Source organism: Nicotiana sylvestris, chromosome 12 (assembly GCF_000393655.2).
Source record: "Nicotiana sylvestris chromosome 12, ASM39365v2, whole genome shotgun sequence".
In the NCBI taxonomy this organism is placed as follows: Eukaryota; Viridiplantae; Streptophyta; class Magnoliopsida; order Solanales; family Solanaceae; genus Nicotiana; species Nicotiana sylvestris.
Genome location: NC_091068.1, coordinates 39,380,039 through 39,405,097, shown reverse-complemented (window position 1 = coordinate 39,405,097; position 25,059 = coordinate 39,380,039). Strand labels below are relative to the sequence as shown.

General features: G+C 37.1%; 1 protein-coding gene across 1 annotated transcript; it reads left to right on the top strand.

The window, feature by feature from the left end:
- Positions 1-812: 812 nt before the first annotated feature.
- On the top strand, positions 813-14,272 carry LOC104246358 (2-isopropylmalate synthase A). The gene is made up of 12 exons (XM_009802199.2): positions 813-1,545; positions 3,468-3,681; positions 3,762-3,842; positions 6,429-6,521; positions 6,617-6,703; positions 11,142-11,242; positions 11,761-11,794; positions 11,871-11,945; positions 12,107-12,190; positions 12,296-12,430; positions 12,960-13,105; positions 13,796-14,272. Exons 1-12 carry the CDS (start codon positions 899-901, stop codon positions 13,923-13,925), a joined length of 1,827 nt encoding a protein of 608 aa, XP_009800501.1. The 5' UTR covers positions 813-898; the 3' UTR covers positions 13,926-14,272.
- The last annotated feature ends 10,787 nt before the right edge of the window (positions 14,273-25,059 follow it).

Sequence of the window (25,059 nt, the reverse complement as noted above, 5' to 3'; positions counted from 1 at the left end):
TCTCTCTAAAATATAAACATTCACCTTAAATAGAATTCTATTTATAACTATATATATATATATATATATATATATATATATATATATATATATATATATATATATATATATTTCCTTAAACCTCTATTGAAATTTTTTTTTTAATGTTTTGAATCCTTTTGCTAAAATCCTGCCTCCACCACCGAATATCACTATGTTTCATAACAACAAAATATTTTTAAAACTTGTGGTATGAGATGTGCCAGGACGTATATATGACTATAAGAGTATATTATTAAAAGTAAAATAAAAATTTTAAAATTAAAAAATTCAAATATAAAGGCAAAATACATTAATACCCCTTTAAACTATCCACGACAATCCGATAAATATTTTAATAATGCCATTGACCATATACGCCTCTTTGGTTATAAGTGCGTCTTCTAATTGAAGTGTCTATTTGATTGTATTTCGCCAACATAAAAATATACTAATACTCATTTTACATAAAATGGAACATAGATTAACATACTATTCCCTTCGTTACATTTCACGTAAACATATTTTCTTTTTAATCCGTTTCAAAAAATAATTTCTTTCTAAATTTAAAAATAATTTTACTTAAATTTCCAATTCTATTCTTAATAAAATTTTTATAAGTCCATTTCAAAAAGTATAAGAAACATCATGTCTAGTAAAACAAGTTGCCTAAATTGAAATTAACATTTTATTTGTTCTTCCTTTCTTGTCTTACGTGTCATCCTACTTTCCTTTTTGAAGCATATTCTACTTTTTCTCTCTCCCATTGGCCACCGCTAAAACCCCCGCCCACACCCGCTTTTCTTCTTTGTGCTGACTCCATTTTCTGCAATCTTTGCGCATATCTCTGCTCTCTTGTCTTTTCTACCCGAAAAAAAAAATGTCTTCTCTCCGTTCAAACTCTGCAACTACTCTCAGCTCTAATATCTCCTTCCAATCCAAAAATCCTCTTTTTCACACCATCTTTACCTTCTTTCCTTCAATCAAAACACACTCTTATTCCCCATATACAGTTATCCGGTGCTCAATTCAAAAGCGACCTGAATATATACCGAGTAAAATCTCCAACCACAAATACGTACGTATTTTCGACACGACTCTCCGCGATGGAGAGCAATCCCCGGGTGCTACGATGACTACGAAAGAAAAATTAGATGTTGCCCGTCAATTAGCGAAACTCGGAGTTGACATAATCGAAGCTGGGTTTCCAGCATCATCTGAAGCTGATTTTGAAGCTGTGAGATTAATAGCAGAGGAAATTGGTAATAATAATAGCGACGGTGATTATGTGCCGGTGATTTGTGGATTATCGAGGTGTAATAAGAGGGATATTGATAAAGCGTGGGAAGCTGTGAAGTGTGCGAAGAGACCTAGGGTTCATACGTTTATAGCGACGAGTGAGATACATATGAAGTATAAGTTGAAGATGAGTAAAGAAGAAGTAGTGGAGAAAGCGCGGAGTATGGTTGCTTATGCGAGGAGCTTGGGATGTGAGGATGTTGAATTTAGCCCTGAAGATGCTGGAAGGTTTGCATTTGTACTTGCATTGACCTTATTAACCTTTCATGCGCGGAGTTTTGTGTGCATTTCTTTATTCTGTCCACCACGAAAACTTATGCAGATGAAAATAATGCACATTTGGCCTATGATATTCAATATAGTGTGTGTTTGGTAGGAAGGACAATATTTTAAGAAAATAACATAGTTTCTGTTAACCAATTCCCAAAAATATTTTCCTGTTATTAAAAGGGAAAAAAGATATTCTTTGCTTGTGTTTTTCTCTATAGTCCATTTGAAATAATTTCTAAATTATTAAAAAAGTGTTGGACAGTGAGACAAAGTTTCTACTGGAAAAATATTTTCTTGTACCAAATGCACCCCTGTTTTCTGAACCATTAGGTCATTGCTTTTAAGTTTTCACTTCATATTGCTGACCCCACTTTCGCAGGGCATAATTATTGCATTTGGATATTTTTGTTTTATGATATGATGAAAATGTCTATTATGTGGTGTTTGTTTCAAAAATTTTAAAGAATAAATTTTCCATTTTTTTTTTTTGCAACTAAACTTTTATTAGTGGTGTTTGGTTGAAAAACTGTTTTTTTTTTTTTAATTTGGGCAAAAATGTTTTGCAATTTTCATGAACCAAAGTTTCTGATTCAATTTAGTATCACTGAAACACTCCACCTAAGTATAGGCTATGGACAGAGTTTGTGAATTTGGGAATGTGGAGTGGGTAGAACGTATTGTTTTGGTTGTTTTATTGTATTCAGCTTACTATCCACGCAGTTTAAGGTTATTCTTCTTTTGACTAATTAGTTAATTGCTTGGTGGACAGTCCTGGATGAATTTAGATGTTTATTTAAATGGTGAGAATATAGTTGGTATATGGCCCTTAAAACTTTGAAAAGGCCATATTCTCTGGAGTCTCTTTAAATTGGTTTGTTTACTAAAGACAGTTGATTGCATTATTCTAAGAATCATATACGAGTGCATTTAGTTATTTTTGCAATATAGTAATGCTTTCTAGTCTCGTGGAAAAACTTTATAATAATTATTACTCGTCAGTGTTAACGTGCCTTTTTGTACCAATGAGTGGTGTGAACTTTGAAGATTCTTTCTGATCTCAAAGAAAAGTTTTGAACCTTACCTTGTCTATATTAGTGTGAGACAACTAGTATTGAAATGGTCGAGGTGCGCACAAATTGATTCAAATACTACCAATTATAAAAAAAGTTTTAAACTTTAAAGAACCAAACTTGCTGTTGCTTTCACATCTAAAAGCTTAAAGACTACTTTACTAATGTGTCGTTTGATTCATGAAATAAGAGATACTAATCCTGCGATAAAACACGCTCTAAAGTTCCTCTTCCAAAATGGAAATTCCTTAAGACCAAGGTTAAAATTGAAAATAAAAATTTATCCAAATTTATCTATTATAAAACCAAACACATGGTTTTAATCCAATGAACTAAACATCTACCAAAAAAGATATTTTTCCATTAAATAATTTCATTCCGCTCCATCTCAAAATGAATTATATATTTTAGATTTCAAGAGTCAAACGAGTTGTTTTTCGACCGTGACTCTTTCATATGCCTTTTAAATATTTTAAATTGTTAATTATTGTGACTTATAGTATTTTTTATGTAGTTTACAAATTGTAAATTTTATTTCAAAAAGCTCAACGATTCTACGTCTGAATTCTCGGTCAAAATTAAGAAGTTTGACTCTCGATATTGAAATGTGTCAATCTTTTTGGGACGCAGGGGTACTATTGAATCCCCATATTATAAACCACATTTGTAATTCCAGTATAACTTGTTTGCAAACCACACGGCCCCTAATAGTATTGAAATTGGGAAAGTAAAACACTTTCTTGATCCTTCTTGCTTGGATCTATTGACCAACTTTCTCTTCTAGACTGAATCTCTGTTTCCTGTTTATAGGTCTGAGCGTGAGTTCCTTTACCATATCCTTGGAGAAGTTATCAAAGCTGGCGCAACAACCCTTAACATACCTGATACTGTTGGATACACTGTACCCACTGAATTTGGACAGTTAATTGCTGATATAAAAGCCAATACCCCAGGAATTGAAAATGTGATCATTTCTACACACTGCCAGAATGATCTTGGACTTTCTACGGCCAACACTTTAGCTGTACGTGCTCAATTTCTCCTGTGCCTAATGGTTATATGCTAGCTTAAGTTGTATGAAAATTGAAGCATGTTCAATTTCAGGGAGCTTGTGCAGGGGCAAGACAAGTAGAAGTGACCATCAATGGCATTGGTGAAAGAGCTGGAAATGCTTCGCTGGAGGAGGTGGGTGAGGGTCTTGTGTAATGAAACTTCAGGTTCTTACTTGCATGATTTGAGGTCCACAAACTGAAGGGGGTCAGGAGTGGGTGGTAAGAAAAGGAATTAATGAGATTATACAGCGTAGGCTGTGAATTTCCATTGATGCATTTCTGCAATACCAAAAATGAGTCCCCAAAATGTTTTATCTACGGTATCATGAGTCTTTCCAGTCTTTTCCAAATTAAAAGGATGTCTTAATCTAGTCCTTCACACTCAATAACAAAGGAGTAGAAATAGTGTAACTGTTTAATGCTTATTTATGGAAATTATTATTTTCTTTGTTAGAATTGGATGACAAAAAAAGTTGGATGAAGAAGAGTAAAAACAAGTACGTACGTTTAACTTTTTTGCCATATAATAGGTTTTATAATGTTCCTATATTAACTAAAAACGAAAGAAAGATGGGTACTTTTCTTTTTGATAAGGAAAAAAAGAAAACAGGGTCAATACTTAATTTGAGATAAGGGAGGCTTTTTTCCCTTTTTTATACCTGTTCAAAAAACATCTGTAGTTTTGTAAGAAATAAAGGCTTTATTCCCTGTACTATTAATTAGAACTTTCTCGGTTGCATAGTTCTAAAAAGGCGATATACAATCACCTTGATAGTAGTAATTGTTCGAGTTAGCTGTATATTCAAATTTGGTCCCTCTTTCCTTTATAACTATGAACTCTTTCTTTAGAGTATGTTTCCAGTCAAATCAGGACATTTGATATGGTGTCAAAGGAGTGTATGTTGGTCTACTTACAAAGATGAGCTTGCTCATGAAATATCTAGTAAGGGTGCCTGTTTTCATTTATATGTTTTCATGTTTCTGCATCAAAGCTCCAAAAAATATGGAGGATCACGTTGCCTTTAGTACATTTTCCGCTGTTGTTGAGATTGCTGAAACCGTTTAGTTGTATGTTTTCCCTTCCCTCTGATAATTTGACGAGGCATGATGTGCAGCAGCTAAAGGATAAAAAGAAAGAAAACTTCGGATAAATGAAAATGATAAAATGCTGATCTAATACCCTCTTCTTGAAGTTGGTACTCCCTATGCCCCAAATTGAAATGTTTGGCTTTCTGTTTTGGAGTATCTCCTAGCTACGACTAATACTATGTCACTTTCTATTTTTTTTAGCTCTAATTTTTTCCTTTTTGAACTCTTGGAAAAAAGGATTAGTGAAGTTTTAGTACTCTGTGATCTGCCATCTATTGTCAAGTAATTCACATAAAATATTCCAAAAAGGACAAGCAATGTCAAAATAGGACGTGTAAGTAGTGACAAGGGTTCACACGGTAAAATCTAAGCCCTGATCAACTTGTGTCTGTTTGTTGCCCAACTCTTCCCGTCCTGGTAAATGCTCGTTCATCTTCCAATTGGTTTCATACTGAATTTTGTGTAATATTTGCTTAGTATATGAATGAACCAGCTACAATAACTATGCCTCAATCCCAAACAAGTTGCAGTCGGCTATATGAATCCTCACTCATTCATTTAAACTCAACTCATTTCATCATCATTGGTGTTAAAAAAAGCGACCACGCGATGGGTTGGTCGCTACCCCAACTAAAAGCGGCTCAGGTACAGAAAAGCGACCGCTTCTCTCTAAAAAGCGTGAAGCAGTAAAGCGGAAGAAGCGATCGCTTCTTGAATTAAAAGGCCCTAACAGGCCCTAACGAGTCTTTTTCAATTAAAAGACCCAAATCGTTGAGTCTTCTATTTTAGACACTTCTTCAGCAGCAAACTAGGGTTCTATACCAGCTTTTTCTTCCTAAAAAAAACCAGCGATTTCTTCCTTACATGAAGCAACGATTTGTTGAAGCAAACTAGGGTTCTTCTTCTTCTTCTTCTTCAACAACATTACAACAATAGCTTTCAAGTTTCAACATGTATGTTTTTATTTTCATTCTTCTTCTTTTTCTTTTTCTTTTTCTTTCTAAACGTCCAAAAAGCGCTGAAATGCTGGCGAATTTTTTTCAGAAAAATTCTGCCCAATTTCTGCCCAATTATATATTTTTTATTCTTAGTTCTTATTGCCTTTATTTTAATTTTTTTTTAAAATTCCGCTTCACTTCAAAAAAGCGGACGCTTCACTTCTCGCTTCTCGCTTTTCGTGAAATGGGGGTTGTCGCTTTTCCTCGCTTCACGCTATTTTTAACACTGATCATCATACAAAATAAAATAAAAGTGAAAAATCATATTAGAAGTTCTCTAACAACTCTAAACCCTATTCCCAGCTAGCAGATATCACCTTTATGGATCATCTTCTTCCATTATGTCTATTTTTAGCTAAGTCTTCATTGATTCCAAGGATTGGTAGGTCTTTCGTGACCTATGACGGACCAACTACTTTTCTTTATTTGTTTTACTGAAGACAAATCATATGACAAGAATAGTGCAAACTTGCAACTAATAGTGGAATATTTTATGTGACAGTTGAAAATTGACAAATAACTGACTTGTGTATGAATTCTTTTACCTCTTTGGTACATTTTTCTGTTTGGTCATATTCTTGTGCTTTCTTTATTTTGTTTTAACTTTTTACCCTTTTCCTGTACTGAAATAGGTTGTAATGGCCTTAAAATGTCGCGGAGAGAAAGTATTAGGTGGCCTCTACACGGGCATTAATACTCAACACATTATCCCGACGAGCAAAATGGTATCAGACCCCTAGTTTCATCCTAATCCTCTAGAGACCTTTACCAGTTAAACTGTGTTTTCTGTATGTTTTATTGCTGATATATAGCTATGCAGGTAGAGGAGTACACTGGGCTTCAAGTGCAGCCACATAAGGCCATTGTTGGAGCTAATGCATTTGCTCATGAAAGTGGCATCCATCAGGTATGTGTTATTTTCTCTAGTTATAGCATGGATGCACCTAGATTTGATGTTGTAAATATTTCCTTCTTATTGCTAAGGCTGAACATAACATTTAGCTATTTAAGTTGATAGATCCATTCGTTAATCTACTAATGTATTGTGTTTTATTGCCTTTTTGAGACAGTGGACACTTGATTCAGTGTTCCTGAAACTTAAATACATGTAATCGTATCTCCCCAATACTTTTTCGGCCTTCCTCTACCTCTCCTTATACCCACCATATTCAACCTCTCACACCTCCTTACTGGGGTGTCCGTGCATTTCCTCATCACATGGCCGAACCATTTCAGCCTCACTTCTCGCGTCTCATCCTCCACGAGGGCAATCCCTACCTTTTCATGAATATCTTCGTTCCTGACCCTATCCCTCCTATATTCCCACACATTCACCTCAACATCTTCATTTTCGTTACTTTCATTTTTTTGGACATGAGAGTCTTGACTGGCCAACGCTCCGCCCCATATAACATAGTCGGTCTAACCATTATTTTGTAGAACTTACCTTTAATTCTTGGTAGCACATTCTTATCACATAAGACACCAGAAACAAGCCTCTGTTTCATCCATCCTGCTTCAATACGGTGTGACATCTTCGTCAATCCATCCTATACAGCTTCTTCTCTTCGCGTTTGGCCCTAAGTTCTTCATTTAATCGTCCGAATGTCGTCGTCTTCGCCGCCGTAACCACTAACTTTGCTTCCTTCTTGTCCGTCTTGTACAACTTCTTATTTGTTCTCATCTCCTCCTCGCCTTTGCTTTCCACCAACTTCAAATATGGAGTCTTCTTGGTTTTCACTTTCCCTTGGACCTCTCTATTCCACCACCAGACCAAAGTAGCCATTCGAAACTCCTAACACCTCTCTAGCTGCTTCCTTGATGCAACTTTTTTTTTCCTTCTTTTTTTTTCCTGGTCCATATACTACTCGCATCCCCACTACTCGTCTAGGCCTCCATAGCCGTCAACTTCTCCCCCAACTCCTGAGATCTATCCATAGTCAAGGCTCCCGACTTGATCTTAGGTTTACTATACACAACCCTCTTCTTCCTATCTCTCTTCCCCAAGTCCATAAACAAGAGTCTATGTTGAATCGTGAGATTCTCACACGGATATTCTTACAATCCGTGCATAAACTTCTGTCACCCTTCCTGAGAAGAAGGTAATCAATCTGGATCTTGGCCGTCATACTCTAGAAGGTGACCAAGTACTCCTCCTTTTTCGGATAACTCGAATTAGCTATCACCAAATCAAAAGCTTTAGTGAAATCCAATAGTGAGTTCCCTCCTTCGCTTCTATCCCCAAAATCGTAGCCACCATGCACATCGTCATATCCCCTAGAGGTCATACCGACGTGTCCATTAAAATCTCCTCCAAAGAGTAGCTTCTCGGAGTGCATAATATCTCGAACACCTCGTGCAAATCTTTACAGAAGTGCCTCTTGACCTCCTCGTCCAAACCCGCTTGAGGTGCGTATTCACTAATAATGTTGAAGGTAACCCCACGAACAACAAGCTTAATAACCATCAGCCTATCATTCACCCTCCTAATCTCTACCACTTACTTCTTGAGATCCCTATCAGCCAAAATACCTACCCCATTCTTGCCCTCAAGCCTCCTGAGTACCACAGCTTAAATCTGTCTTTATCCCGCGCCTTAGTTCCCACCCATCTAGTCTCATGGACACAAGCTATGTTGATCTTCTTCTTCTGGATCGCTAACGGAGAAAGTACGTAAAACTAGCAATAAAATCAAGCAAAAAGCCTAAAATAATAGAATAAACACAGAAACTTAAAGGCACTAATAGTACAGAGAAGCAAGCAGGTATTGTGCTAAGACTAGGGCAAGCTATTGTAATTAACAAGGAAAGAAGGTAGAAATCAATATGTGAACAGAAGGTACCAACTCTTGAGTGCTAGAACCTGGATTGGAGTCGGGGATGACGAGGCATAGCTGCTGCTGCACGGCAGAATCAAATCCCAGATTCCATGCGCCTCCACGCACCTAACTCTGCTGCCAACCAAATTTGCTCTCTCGTCGGCGCATGAGCCTCATGCGATCTCTCATTGTAGCGGGAAAATATGTACCTGAACACAGAAAGCCAAGCAAGTGGCAGCAGCAACAAGTGGCTCCAGCTCTGTGTTTCGACAAAGGCAGTAATTAAATAATGGCCAGTGATTAAACAATGGCCAGTGCTCTCATCTTCGGCGCAGCAACAGCAAAGGGATCGAACAAAGAGTATACATGTGGGAATACACTGCTCCCATTAAGCAATAGCGACAGAAGGGTCAGCGCACGCGTGCAGTTTCCTAGGAGGCACCACTAGGTCGACATTACATGTTGTCTGCAGATAAAGCGTGGCTAATGAATAAGCTGGAAGAACAGATCGAACGCATGAATAATGCAGCAGCACCAACAGAGGAATGGACTGGACATTGCGATCGATAAGCCACATAGAAAAGAGTTATGTATGCAAACAGCAGGACATAAATTGCAACTGGATAGAAGCAAATGCGAAGGAGAAAGGCGTATACTAATGCATGAATTGTATGGGCTGGATTTTAGTTATACAAATTTTATTAGAATTTGTGTGATATCAACTTTGAGTACATTACTCAACTTTGATAATAGGTCTTATGTAGTTGTTTACAAAATTTATTTCGTGCACTTTTTAAGATTTCATGACACTTTGTTTCTCCTTTTATATTATAATTAAAACTAACCCTAGGCTATGCCCAGTGGATTGCTTAAAAAAAAAAAAAGGCAAGTGGGATTCCAAAAGAAAGATGGGAGAGATGGTGCTGTCACTGTTACCTCAGAACTGGTCATCGTTCAGATCTGGTGCAACCGGAAAAGTAGCCGGCGGTGGGGGTAGAAGAGAAAGGTGAAAGGAGGGGATAGAAAGTGGGGAGAGAGAAAGAGGGGAGCCAGATAGAGAAGAAAGGAAGAGACGAGAAGAAGAAACAGAAAAAGAAAAAGAAGAGCAGATGCGAGAAGAACAACAAGAGCAGAAGAGAAGATAGGAGAAGAGGAAGAGGAAGGGCTACTTACCTGTTGAAACCGGTGACTCGCCGGAGTTGGTGCTAAGAGACGTTAGCGTCGGTTAGTCAAGAGAGGGAGAGAGAGAGACTCATAAAAAATATGGTAAGAAAATCATGACAAAAACCTAACTGTGCTATTGCAAGAGTCACCGAATAAGAGGCGCGATATCACTGAACCAGTCACCAAAAGAGGCATGATGTTGCTGGAAAGTTCACTAGAAAACGAGCAATATTATTGGAACAATCATCGCAAAGAGGCCCATCTCCACCAAATCGATTGCCGAAAAGAAGAAAGAATGCAAAATTTATGAAAGAAAAAAAAAAAGAAATGCTTTGGCTGGTCAAGCGACTTTAGGCATTGCCGGTATGCAGAAGCTACCTCGATCTCTAACAAATAATTTGATACCATGTGAGAGATAAGAGAACAAAAGAAGAGACGTTTTAGACGTAATTATTTCATGTAATATAAGACAAACCTACTATTGGTATCAAACACAATCCCTATATGATATTTGTCCTGCAGGACGATATCGAATTTAAGAATGTAAGCCTTACAATGGCTTGCCAAACCAGTATAGAGACTTTTCATCCATCAAAGAGAGAAGCCCCAAAGTCCGAAACAAATCATCCCATTAGAAGCCTACATGTATATTTTTTGGCCATTATATACAGAATACCATTGGTGCTCATAGTCCAGGAGGTTAAGATAGCTTTTAGCTCCCAACATAAAGGGCTTAACTTCAAGAGATCTAACCACTCTTTTATCTCTGAGATTTTCCATTTAGTTTTTGGCCTTTTCACTTAAAGGTGCATATTTGCTGTTATTTTCTCTCTCTTAATCTATCAATGTATATTCAACATGTCCGTCATAGCTCAATCCAATGATTTTTTCGGCTGACTGTTCAGATGCATCTTGGACTTGAATTATTTCTGTTATTATTCTTTGATTATTTGTAGTAAGTTCGCCATTGGTCCATCTGTCTTTTTCCTTGTCTAATGATTAGTTTTTCTAACTTTCAATAATCGTACCATTCTCAAACCCTCGGGGGTTGGCCTGGTGGCAATTGACTTGAGCCTTGGGGTTTGCTCCCTTTCAAGGTCTCAAGTTCGAAACCCACTGGGTGCAAACAATTTCTGAGGGCCATTGGACTGGGTAAAACCTGAATTAACCGTGGTGCACTTGCGGGAAACTCTTGCCGAGGGCCTGTGCACCCCCGGGATTAGTCGGGGCTCGAAGAGACTCGGACACCCGGTGCAAATCAAAAAATAAAATAAAAAATAATCGTACCGTTCTCAACTAAAAGAAGAAGCGATAATAATCTAAGTCTCTTTTGTCTTTTCACTTATCTTTTTATATGCTGTAGGATGGAATGTTAAAACACAAAGATACATATGAGATTATATCTCCTGAAGATATTGGGCTTAGTCGTGCTAATGAAGCCGGTATTGTCCTTGGGAAGCTCAGGTATGCTCTTGTTTTCCAGCCAATAATTATTATTGTAATGTCATAGAGATCATTCAATTTCTTTGCTTCCATCTATATTTATTATATGCTCTTTACTTTACTTTTACATTTCATATTTCCTTTTAGTTGGTAATATGGGAAAATATTTTAGTACTGGAATCTAGCTCCATGAACTCCATGCCGTTAGACTTTGCTTTTACATTTACTATTTCCGTCTAGTCGCTATCATGCAAATATTTCTTTTAGTACTGAAATAGTGCTCCATGAACTCCATAGTATTGTTATTTTCGACAGTAAGTCGTCCTCCATTGTTATTAAGTAGTATTTCAGGCTTTAGTATCTCCTTTTTATGTTGAGCTAAAATCTTGTTGAGATTTTCTTGCTAGAATTTCGTGTTTGTCACTATCGTATCACAAAAACTTTATAATCTTTACCATTCTCCATCTTGCCCTCGTAACTTCTTATTTACTACATCCTTCCTTTTAAGAGATTGATAACATTTTGAAAACTTTTTGCAGTGGGCGCCATGCATTGAAATCCAAAATGCTTGAGGTAAGTGACATTCCCTATGAATTGCATATTCCGTATATTATAAATATAGGGATCAATCATTTTAATCCTACTCCAGCTTGGATATGACATTGAGGGAAAAGAACTGGAGGACCTCTTCTGGCGATTTAAGTCGGTGGCTGAGAAGAAAAAGGTAACTGAATTGTTCATATTTTCATTACCCGACGCTAGAATTTGTGTTGTCCATAGTTTCTTCCGTTCATTCATGAACGTTATCTGGGCTGAAAGCAATATACAAGCTGGAGCAGAGGAAATGTTTTGTCCATTTGTTGATCTTCCCTACTACTCTTTCAGAAAATTACAGATGATGACATAATAGCACTGATGTCAGATGAAGTTTTCCAGCCTCAAGTTGTTTGGCAACTTGCAGATGTACAGGTACATGAAATTCTTCCTCTGTTTTTGCTGGTCTTTTTAATTTCCGCGTTCTGGATTGAAGAGAATAGTTCAGCTGATTCGAATGATTCACTGCTCAATGTACAGATTGCCTGTGGAAGTCTTGGCCTCTCTACAGCAACTGTTAAGCTTATTGACAGTGATGGTCAAGAGCATGTTGCTTGTTCTGTTGGAACCGGACCAGTTGATGCAGCTTATAAGGCAGTTGACCTCATTGTAAAGGTTTAAAATGGAACTGAAACTCTCATAATGGTGTAGTTTGTCACCCTAGTAGGACACAATTTATTGCTAGCAGCTTTATAGGAATGTTATCCAATTTTGCAGTTGCTTTGATTGGTAAAAGCCTCCGTAAGGCTGAGTCATATTCAAAGACCACACAGATAATAATTGCATGGTCTCCCTGGCTTGTTAATGCATCGGGTTTGAGTTTTTGTTGGACAAGCATTTGAAGTAGGATTGTTCTTGTTGATAGACATATTAGCTGGGTTCTGTTTCATTTTCATTACAAGCATCCTGGTCAGTGAATTAATTATTAGGTTTGCTTTTCTTGGAAAGGGTAATTCCTCTCCATAGAAGCCTAAAAGTTGTCATAGTGGGGAAAAAACTATGTTAGACATGCATTTCAAGCCAGAATCCTGCAATTCGGTACTTATGTGAAAAAAAATGCACTTTTAGTTGTGAAACTTTGCCTTTTATGCTGTGCTTTATGATGTTCGTCTACTGCATCAATATGCTGTTCCTCATTATGCAGGTACCTATAACACTCCTCGAGTATTCCATGAATGCAGTCACAGAAGGTATAGATGCCATAGCCTCAACCAGAGTATTAATCCGCGGGGAGGATGACCATGCTATAACCAATGGTTCAATTGGACCGACTCATCACCGTATATTTAGGTGTGAAATTTACTTGAAATATTGTTTGCCTTTATCCCTTTCAGTTCTTTCATGTAGAATAGGGGAACATGGACATGACAGCGAGTCAGAGATAAGTGTTTACATGGAACATTTTCCAAAGAATGACACAGTATGGAAGTGAAATGTAGCCAATGCTATAAATCTAGGGCCAACATGAGAATAGAAAATTATATACAAAATATGAAATGTAACAAAATTTGGTATCTGTCAGACATTTATATAATATAAATATATCACAGGTGATGAATCTCAGGAGCTAAATGTCAAACAATATAAACTAATATAATTTATACTTTAAGCAGAATCCTAAATTGACATCACATTTTTGTTTATGCTACTGCAACCCTCATTCATGTACAACTGCATTAGGGACCTTTCGAACACTGTTTGCGTCCAACTGTCAACCTGAGTGTTCTTTCTACTCCTCTTTTGTCGGTTGACTTACTCTAAGAAATTCCAGTCCCAGTGTGTCCAACAAACAGGAGAGTCAAATGCTCAACAAAGTAATTACGTACTTGACTGTATATCAAAACATGTCCTGCCTATGCATGTGTCCAGCATGTATGTTGATACATGAATATCATCTTTCTAGGCGACTCCCACGCTTACCGGAATAAATTCATCAGTTTTTCTTTTTGACGTGGAATGTTGTCTTCTCTCTTCTTCCAGTGGAACTGGAGCTGATATGGACGTTGTCATCTCTAGTGTCCGAGCCTATATTGGTGCATTGAACAAAATGTTGAGTTTCGGGAAGCTGGTTTCGAGGTACAAGAAGCCTGAAGGTAGTGTGGTAGTATAAATGATGGTGTGTGTGATCAACGAATAACTCCTGCCTCCATCTCTTGCAAATTTATGTTCCAATTTCTTGTATCATTTCTCTTGTCAATTGTATAGAAGTAGGGAACTTATCCAGCATTGTAGGACTTGCCTGTAAGAACTGGCGATGGTAAACGGCAAATGTGAGTCATCGTGCATTTTCATGTACTCCTGTATTCTCTCCATTCTTCTGCAGGTTGATGTACAGCTTGTTGTTATGCTGGAACAAAGCTTAAATATTTCTTAATGTATGAAAATCATTTGATCTTTGTGTTGTACCAATTAAACAGACACATTAATGCTATAATATGTGGTTTAGCTTTATGCTTATTCATTACCAAGTTAAGAGTTTCTTTTTGATGTTAGTTACAGAAACTTCTCAGGTTTCCCCTGATCGCATAGGTTTTCTACGGGTTTCTATTTGCAAAAATCTGTTTTACTGTTAATTTTTTTATTGACGATATTAGCATTTACGTGGTCAATTGGTTGATGTTCCTATCCAAAAGAGCATTGGGACTTTTTAGTTTGCCATCTAAATTTTCAATTTCTTTTTAACCCAAAATTTCTGATTTCTTTTTCGCAAAGAGCCTTCTTTCCATTTTGCCTCTTTTAAGCACTTTATCCTTAAACTAATATTTACCTTCATCTTATAAGTAGAGCTCTTCCATTATGTGTTTGATGTTTTGAAAATATTATATTGAGGATGTCCATTTAATATTCTGTTGTTGATAATCTTTCTGAAGAAGCTTATTCATTTAATACTTTGTTATAGATAATTTTTCTGAAAAAGATTAGCTATTTAGTACTCCGTTGAAGTTTATCTATAAGAAGCTGGTAGGTTGCAAGCAGTTGATGCAGATAGGTTGCAAGCAACTCAATAAAATGACTTGTAGCAACTTCTTATTAAACAAGTAGGTTGCTAGCAGCTCATGTAGAAAACTTACAAGCAGCTCAAGAAAGCCTCACAACTACTTCCTGAAAAACCTTGCAGCTGGTTCCTTTCTTCTATAAATAGAGGAGGTTTTAGTTTATTATGTACATCAGTTCGAAGTTGAATAATATATCTGTCTCTCTATACTTGTCTCTAATTTATTTACTTCTAGTCTTTATTTTATAACATGTTATTAGCACGAGACTCTATTATCTCGAGCAAATGCTTTGAAAATACAAAGCTTCGAACTTTATTTTTCTAAATAATGACAAATCTTCTAAATTTGAATTTGTACCCTTGGATATATCGGGAAAAAACTACATGTCTTGGGTGCTTGATGCTGAAATTTATCGATGGGTCTGGCAGACACCATCAAAGATAAAAAGCAGACATCAAACTAAGATCGTGGCAAAACAATAATATTCCTACGTCATCACCTCGATGAAGCTTGAAAATGGAATATCTCATTGTAAAATAATCTACGCATATTGTGGAATAATTTAAAAGATAGATATGACCACCTGAAGATGGTCGTTCTTCCACAAGCACGTTATGATTGAACTTATTTAAGGGTACAAGATTTTAAATTTATCGGTGAGTATAATTCTGATATGTTTAGAATTATTTGCCAACTGAAATTATATGGTGATAATATCACCGATCATGATATGTTGGAGAAAACTTTTACCACTTTTCATGCTCCTGCAGTAGCAATATCGAGAGATAGGATTCAAAAAATATCTAAATGTATTCACATCTTCTTGTGGCCGAGCAACATAATGGGTTATTAATGAAAAACCATAAAAGCTGACCAACTGATTCTTTTCCATTCCCTGAAGTGAATGAAACGAGCTTCCACCAAGCTAAGCGTGGAAAATGTCGTGGCCCCAGTCGTTGTCATGGCCGTGATCGAGGAAGAAATTCTAATCATGGTAGTTATAATGCACCAAAGGATCCTCCCCACCACCAGCAGTGGAAAAGAAAGGAACAAAAGCATGAAGCGGTGTAAGCGACAAATACAGAAAGTGCATGCTATAAATATAGAGGAAAAGACCACTGGTCCCGTACATGTTATATGCAAAAATACCTGGTTAAATTTTATCAAGCCTCCCTAAAGAAGACAGGAAAATTTGCTAAAACAAATTTTATTTCTGAAGATAATATTGATTTTATGCATTTGGATGTAGCTGATTTCTTTGCACTCCCAAAAAGAGAAAAAACAATCATGTGATTGGTGATGAATTAGAATTTGAATGTTTAATTTTTGTTGTTTGTATTGATAGTATGGACATGTTAATGTAATTCTTGTACTTAAATAAAAGTCATACTTTGATAATGATATTTACCATAATATTTATTTTATTTATATCATTTTATTTTGAAGAAAATGGATATTCCTCAAATTATGTTTGGATTAAAGACCATTCATGAAAATATTTGTGTAATTGATAGTAGAACAACACATGCTATATTCAAAGATCAGAATACTTTTCTTAGTTGCATAAGAAAAAGGCAAATGTTTCCACAATCTCTGGTAATATAAGTTTTATTGAAGGCTACGGAAGAGCCACTATATTTTTGCCTAAGGGAACAAAGCTTATTATAGGCGATGCATTGTTCTCTTCCAAGTCCCGAAGAAACTTGTTAAGTTTTAAAGTTATCCGCCAGAATGCATATCATGTTGAAACAATAGATGAAGTGAATGTGAAATATCTTTGTAGTATAAAGAATGATTCTGGCAAAAAATACACCGTAGAAAAGTTACCAATTTTATCTTTTGACTTATACTATTCAAAGATTTGTACAGTTGAAGTACACTCTATCGTAAACCAGAAGTTTAGCGATTCAAATACTTTTGTGCTTTGGCATGACCGCTTGCTCCATCCTGGATCAATAATGATGACATGAATTATTGAAAAATCAGATGGGCATCTATTAAAGAACATGAAGCTTCTTACAAATGATGAATTTATTTGTGATGCTTGTTATCAAAGCAATATGATCACTAGACGATCACCAATAAAGGTTGGTGTTGGTTTGTACCTATTCACCCACCCAGTGAGTTGTTTAGATATATTATGGTGCTAATAAATGCATCTTCAAGATGGTCTTATATGTGCCTATTATTATCAGCACAAATAATTCGAAGGCTATTCGCCTTGATAATGCGGTAAAATTCTCATCTCAAGCTTTTGATTGTTATTGCCTATCAGTTGGGATAAAAATTGAACATCATATAGCTTATGTTCATACTCAAAATGGCTTTGCAGAGTCATTTATTAAGCGCTTGCAATTGATAGCCAAACTACTACTTATGATAATAAAGTTGCCGACTACTGTTTGGTGTCATGCTATCTTGCATGCAACATTACTTGTTCGTCTTAGATCGATGCATAATAATAAATATTCTCTGTCACAATTAGTTTTGGTCATGAATCAAATATTGCTCATCTACGAATTTTTTAATGTGTTGTATATGTGCCAGTAACACCACCACAACACAGTAAGACAGGCTCCCAGAGAAGGTTAGGAATATATGTTAGATTTAGATCATCTTCTATTATTCACTATCTTGAACCCTTGATGGGAGATTTATTTACTGCTCGATTTACATATTATTGATTTGATGAAATAAATTTCCTACAATTAGGGATAGGGAAAAAGGAAATCAAAAGAGAAATTATGTGGAAAGTTTCATCATTATCTCATTTTGATCCACGTACCCCTATATGTAATCAGGGGGTCCAGAAGATCATCAATTTACAGAATATAGCCAATCGAATGCCAGACGATTTACTGATTTGAAAAGAATAACTATGACACATATTCTTGCAGAGAATGTGCCTATCCGAATTAATGTTAGCAGGACTATCTTCTATTTCCATAGCTAATGAATCTCATGCACTCCTGAAGCGTGGTAGACCACTGGGCTCCGAGGATAGAAATCCTAGGAAAAAGAAAAAGGTAAATGATCAAGATGGAAGAATAAAAGGAACTCATAATGAGATTCAAGATCCGATAAGTGAATGAGGAATTATTAATGAGTTTCACTGATGATGGGATAAATTTAAATCAATCGAAGATAGTTATAGATAATTCTTTTTGCATATAGTGTTGGTTTTTGTATATAAAGTTGCCCTTAACATTATGCAAGACATTGAGGATCTTGAACCTCGATCATTCGAAGAATGTCGACACAGATGTGATTGGCCAAAATGGCAAGAAGCAATTCAATCAGAATTTCATTCACTTGCAAAGCGTGAGGTATTTGGACCCGTAGTTCAAACACTTAATCATTGTAAACCAGTTGACTGTAAATGGGTCTTTGTAAGAAAAAAATGAGATAAATAAAATTGTATTGAGCACGTAGTGCAAACAACTAATGGTTTTAAACCAGCTGGCTGTAATGAATTGACTGGTCGTTTTGAATTATAGATTTCCGTTCCCATACTTAAGACATCCAGTATGTGTTTTTCTTGTTTTATGACTTGCGGAGGTGATTGGTTTGGTTTTGGAAGGGTTCGGGATGAATTTGTAACACTTAGTTCCATAATAGTGGCCTTAGGTGGCCAAATTTAACTTGAGTCAACACTCTGAGTAAACGACATCGGAATCGAAATTTGAAGGTTCTCATAGTTTCGTATGGTGATTTTGGACTTGGGCATATGTTTTTATTGAGTTTCGGTTGGACTAGAGCTTTTCGGCTCTTATTATTGGAAGTTGGCATTTTAAAGGTTTTAGAGTTTTCTAAGTTTGACTTGAGGTGGACTTTGGGGTTATCGAATCCTATTTGGCATTCCAAGTGTGGTAGTAGAGTTCATTTTGTTATGTTGGACTTGTGTATGAAATTTGGTTTTATTCCAAGTTGTCTAAGTATGACTCGCCGCGTTCGGAGTTAGTTGGAAGGACTTTGAAGATTAGAAGTTGATTAATTTGGTTTGAGGTGTGATTATTGGTTGCGGTGTTATTTTATATGGTACAAGACCTTGAGTAGGTCCGGATTATGTTTATGGACTAGCTGGTATAATTGGACGAGGACCCGGGTGGTTCAGGTGAGTTTTGGACCACCCAGAGCAATGTAAAGGTTGGTAAATTTTGCTGGTGCTAGTATGCTTCGCGATCGTGAAGAGGATTCCGCGATCGCAGAGAAGGATTTTGGAAGGGGAAATAGTTTTCTCTTCGCAAACATGAAGAGGTCCCCGCGAATGCGATGGAGGACATGGCTCCTCTTCGCAAACGCAGAGCTGCCTTCGCAAATACGAAGAAGGAAGAGGAAGGAAGGGCTGGAAGGCTTAGGCCTTCGCAAGTGCGACTGGGTGGACCGTGAATGCGAATGGTTGGGGGCAGTGTGCATCATGAATGGGGCATGGTTATCGCGAATGTGATGAAGGATTTCTAGGCATGGGGCAACCTGGTCTTCACGATTGTGAGGGTTCTTCCACGATTGCGATGAAGAACGCCTGGGCAGAATGTGATTTGTAATATGAGACTTAAACTCATTTCACCTTATTTCCTCTTGAGCTATTTGGGAGATCTTTGAAGGACCATTTTCACTAAGTGTCTTTAGGTAAGTGATTTATACCTATTGTGAGTTAGTACATGGATGAGGTATTTAACATGAAAATTAGTAGAATTTTAGAATTTTGTTGAAAAACCTAGAATTTTATAAAAATGAGATTTGACTACGAAATTGGCTATGAATTCCGGCATAAATTATATATTTGACTTCATGATGCCATGGCTAATAGTTATCTTCAATAAATTTCAGAATCTAGGTGCGTGGGCCTGGGGTTGGCTTTTGTTGACTTTCCAAGTGGTGTTGAGAATTGATTCTAATAGTTGAATTATGAGTTTTTGAGCATCTATTGATTGTTTTGTACGTGCTTTTGAGTAGTTTTGAGTTGCTCGACGTCGATTTGAGGTGATTAGTTAGGTTGTGGACCCGAGTAGTGGACTTGGAAGCAAGGTAAATCTCTTGCCTAATCTTGTAAGAGGGAATTATCCCTGTAGGTATTTTATTTGTTATGTGCTTCATCTTATGGGTGCTACGTACGTACGAGGTGACGAGCGTCTTTGCATTAGCTAGATTTATGTTTATGTTCGGCTAACACCGATTTTTGGGAATTTTTAGTAGATGTTCATGGTTGTACCTAATATTTATATCATTGCACTTTATATTTTGTTCATACTTCGTGACTTAGTAGGTATAGAAGTATTTTTCCATGGATTCTAAACTTAGTTATGCTTTATTAATGAAATTCTTAATTTTCAAAGTGTTATGAACAGATGATTGTGTTGGTGGTTTACCGTTGTCTTGCCTAACGGCAGCGTTGGACGCCATCACATCCAATGGTGGAAATTGGGCCATGATAGCTTGGTATCATAGCACTAGGTTCACATAGGTTTCACGAGTCATAAGCAGCCCTAGTAGAGTCTTAAGGATCGATACAGAGACGTCCGTATCTATCTTTTATAGGTTATAGGGTGTTAGGAAACTTCTCTTTCTTCATCTCCTATCGTGCAGTCGATATTTTGCTAAGTCTAAATCTTTCTCTTATTCTCTCATAGATGGTGAGAACGCGCACAACAGTATCACCCGCCGGCAGAGGGGCTACTCCCCATTTGTCAGAGGTAGAGGTAGAGGTTGAGGAAGGGCCAGAGCTCCTATTAGAGGGCGAGGGCATCCTAGAGCTGCCCTAGTGGTACCGCTAGTAGATTCATTGGAGGATCCTGTTATTGAGGAGTATGATAAGGTACCTGCAGCCGAGCACGCCCTAATAGATTTTATGATTGCACCAGGCTTTTAGGAGGTCATGGGTCGTATGTTGTGGTTTGTGGTCTCTATGACTCAGGGCAGACTCTTTCCGGTGGACCCGACAACATCTTAGGCGAGAGGGGGAGCACAGACCCCTACCCCTGAAGCGTTAGTGTACAATACTACTGTTTATCGGACCTTAGGTGCATTACTTGTGGTCGTGGTTCAGCCGGTTGCAGTGGCTAGAGTATAGACCAGATTGTCGTGACCGTTGAGGAGTAGAATCGGTTGGAAAATTTTACTAGGATTCATCCTCCCCGCTTTAGCGGTGAATAATCAGAGGACCCACATGATTTCATTGACTATTGCAGGGAGAGAATGCATAATTTGGGATTAGTGGAGTCCAACGAGGCGGACTTCACCACATTTCAGCTAGAAGGGAAGGTCCATAGATGGTAGCCGTCTTGTCTCCTGAGTAGGCCAGGAGTTTCACCTCCTTTGACTTAGGATCAACTCCCACACCTCTTCTTGGAGAGGAATATCCCAGCTTCATAGGGAGGAGTTACAGGTTCAATTCGAGCGGCTCCAACTGGTCAAATGTCTGAGACCAACTATAAAGTGAGATTCACTGAGTTGTCTTGTCATGCAGCTATCATACTCCCCACAGATAAAGAGACAGTGCGGAGGTTACTGTGGGATTTCACTATGAGATTAAGGTTTCTATGACTCGAGAGGTAGAGATAGGTACTCCTTACTACTAGGTTATGGAGATAGATCGAAGGATCAAGAGTATACGCAAATAAGGCAGAAAGTTCACGTCGACGGATAAAAAGCATCGGCAATTTGGTGGGTTTAGTAGTGCCCCACCTAGGGGCAAAGGTCAGTTCGTGAGGGGCTAGCCTAGCAGGCCCATGTATTTAGCACCACAGCCTATTCGGGGTGCTCCAGCACGTCCTTACTTTAGCTCATAGTGACTCAAGGTCATTATCTTCCGATTATCGTTATGTAGCTATGTTTGTATCAATTGTCCGAGAGCCAACAAGGATCATAAGAAGACATAAGATTCAAAGGCTATCAAGGGGGAGGTGATCCCTACAAATAACAATAAGAGTCATGAACTATAACAATATGAAACAATGAGATTCACAAGCTTTAATCTTGAGCAAGAGTTCCTTTTAAAGTAACGACATTATAGTTACATTCTTCGTAGATCATGCCAAAAGAAAGAAAGAGCGAGACTTAAAATACCCCTATTGTTTACTTAGCAACTCAACCTATATTTTTCCGAAAAGACTTCAATCAATATTAGGACAGTAAAACTTGTAGTTAATGCCATAGAAGGACTTACAAACATGCTTCTAAGATAGTAGGTCACTTATAGAAAATCGTGCATTATTTCCCCTATTAAATTCCACTTCCATACAACTAAAACCAGCAACAAAACAATAGGAACAATATCAATAATAATGTATCAAATATATTCCAACAAAATCAGATCAAAACCTATCTCAAAACCCTTGCAAAACAGTACACATGCACAAACACCTTAATCTTCACTTCTAATCTCAAGTTTCGTATGTTTCTTTCATCAATTAACTTGATAAGCATATTGACATGCATAACAATATAAATCATATCATAATCAAGTTATTTTCCATTATTTCTATCCATCACCAATCATATTTTTCACCTCAAAATAGCCCAACAAAATAGCAGCCATATCTTAGGCTATTCCAATGCTATCTTGTAGTATGTTGCTTCAAATAGCCTCACCAACATGGAATTGAACTTAAGAACAAGCAAGAAGATAATATACTTACCTTATACAACAACTACAACTTGAAATCCAAGCTTCTCTTAGCTCACAACAACCTCTAATGTGACAACAAAATCTTGTAGAGGTGTTCTTCCTTCTTTAAGCTAACTTGATCTTCGATTATGGTGTATTTTTTTTTTGGAAATTTGTTTGGAGCCTTAGGGGAACTTCTTGGAGGGTTTGGTGAGTGTGAGTATGGAATGAGGTCAAAAAATGAGCAAAGCTCATCCCAAAAATGAGATATAAATAGGTGAAGGTCGGCCACTAAACTCGTAAATCTTCAATTTGGCTGGTGGATCACCCCATAAGTCCAAGGATATTGAGAGAAAAGCTCAGTGACATTAAACCCAAATTTCATTAACATTATGAACGTATCTTGCAATAATTTTTGTCGAATTTTGTTTTACAACTTGCTTAACTTCGAAACTTAACATGCAAAGATTATATGATTCAAATACCTTAAAACATGACCTCCTTAGCTTATTAAGTACTCCTTATTTTACCCCAAATGTACGGGTTATAACATCTTTAATTTGTTTAGCCTCCAACTCTCATGATATTTTACACATGTGTTAATTCATCATTATCTTTGTAAAGTCTTAAACTCTCTGGCTTATATTAATTCACTTAATATGCATTCCAACATGAAAGTACATGGTGTAACATCCTTCCTATCTTAGGAACTTTCATCCTTGGATTTTAACTCTTAGAGACTTGTGAAAATTCTGATAGAGTCTCCTCTGTACATTGGACTAAAATCAACCTACACGCAGCTGAAAAACATACTATACATGCCACACAGGGCCAAAGTCTATAAATAGCAATACTTGGCGTCACGCGGCCGTCAATCATAAGTGTTGCAAGTCAAAAATAAGATCTCACCCCACGACCTTCTGGTTTGAACCGAACTGTGCTATAATATTCCATCTCGAGCCATATCTTCAATTGGAAATCAGTGGGATTTTCAGATTTCATTTCCTCTGCGTCCTCCCACATTATTTTTTCAACATTCTTATTTCTTCATAATACCTTCACGGAGGCTACCTCTTTGGTCCTTAACTTAAATATTTGTCGATCTAAGATAGCCACTGGAACTTCCTCGTAGGATAGATCCTCTGTAATTTGAACATTATCTATTGGGATAACCTGAGAAGGGTCTCTCATGCACTAACTCTAACTCCGGAGGCAATTCAAGCTTATATACTACTCTGACTATCCGTTGAATGACTTTGTAAGGCCCCATATATCTCAGACTAAGTGTGCCCTTCTTACCGGATCTCATGAGGCCTTTCTTAAGCGATATATCTAGGAATACCTAGTCGTCTATGACTTTCCATATGTTCTTACTTTAGGAGTTCTTATTTTACGACCTTGTCCATCATATACTTTTTATTCAGATGATCTTAGAACCAAATATAATCCTCGCCTTGGCTCTAATAGTTCTTGCTTTACTTTTCTTAAGCTTAGTTATCAGCTTGGTACTTGTAACATTGCTATTCAACCCTTCTATCGAACTTTGTATAGAGATATACATATATTTCTGATCCTCTTGAGGAGTGAGTGATTTAGGAGAGGCTTCAACTTCTCAACCTCGTATTTTAGTCTCCTGACTTATCCCGGTCTCTTAAAAATTTATACTTGACTTGCCATCTTAGTTCACTTACATTCTTGATCCTTTAAATTATTGTACTTCTGTAAAAGCTAGCACATTTTTATTTTTAGCATAGCTTGCCCTAATGGACACTTTTAAACTGAACGGTCGATCTGGAGAGTTGTTCATATGTGTTATACTTTATAGTCTGCGATCATCTTTGAAGTACCAACCACATGATGTCGCTCGTCTCAGATCATGTCTTCTTATTTCTGCAATATTCTAAATTACGACTCTGTTGGCGATCATGTTTTTTACTCTAATGGTAAAAATGATGCTCCCTCGCCCTGATAATGTCTCGGAGTCCCGCAACAGTGGGGGCACATATTTAGCCTGTCATTTTCACTCCATCTTTTGTTATCTCTAAAGCTGGTACTCTTCCAACTGACTTTATCGTAGAGCTTTACAGAATATGGCTGTTGTACTATCTCTCTTGTACTTTTGCTATTAAGAAATATATTGAGTCTCGATTTCTATAACCATCTGGGTCTAATACTCGGAATCCTGATTTACTTAGCTGATGTAACTCTCAAGATTCATCTTCTCTCTCAGCCTTTAAGTAGGCTTAAGCTATCTTTCTATCTACGGCTCAGGGTATTAGCTATTATATTAGCCTTTCATGGATGCTATGGAACATCCATGTTTTAATATTCTAACAAGCTAGGCCTTTGTTTGTGACGTGGACTCAATTTTTTTTAAACTTATATCGGAGTCTTCTATAATTGTAAGAATGTCAACATAGATGCTGCATGTATAATACTCCAAAATCTTAAGTACATTCATAACGTAACTAACTCTAGAGAGTACATAAATAACATAAGGTCGGGACATGACCGCGACATACCCAACTATGTATATACATACAACCACCAAACCTATCAGCTCACTAAACAACCCCAAAAGAAAGGAGCGTGACAACCTTCAACTAAATCGAGTCACATACTGCGAATATTATCTGAATCTC

Bases quoted from the DNA above. Each gene is read 5' to 3' on its own strand.
- LOC104246358 (XM_009802199.2), top strand. From the start codon at position 899: ATGTCTTCTCTCCGTTCAAACTCTGCAACTACTCTCAGCTCTAATATC. The intron at 6,704-11,141 runs GTATGTGTTATT...TATATGCTGTAG, and splicing joins ATGAAAGTGGCATCCATCAG to GATGGAATGTTAAAACACAA. The intron at 11,795-11,870 runs GTAAGTGACATT...ATCCTACTCCAG, and splicing joins TGAAATCCAAAATGCTTGAG to CTTGGATATGACATTGAGGG.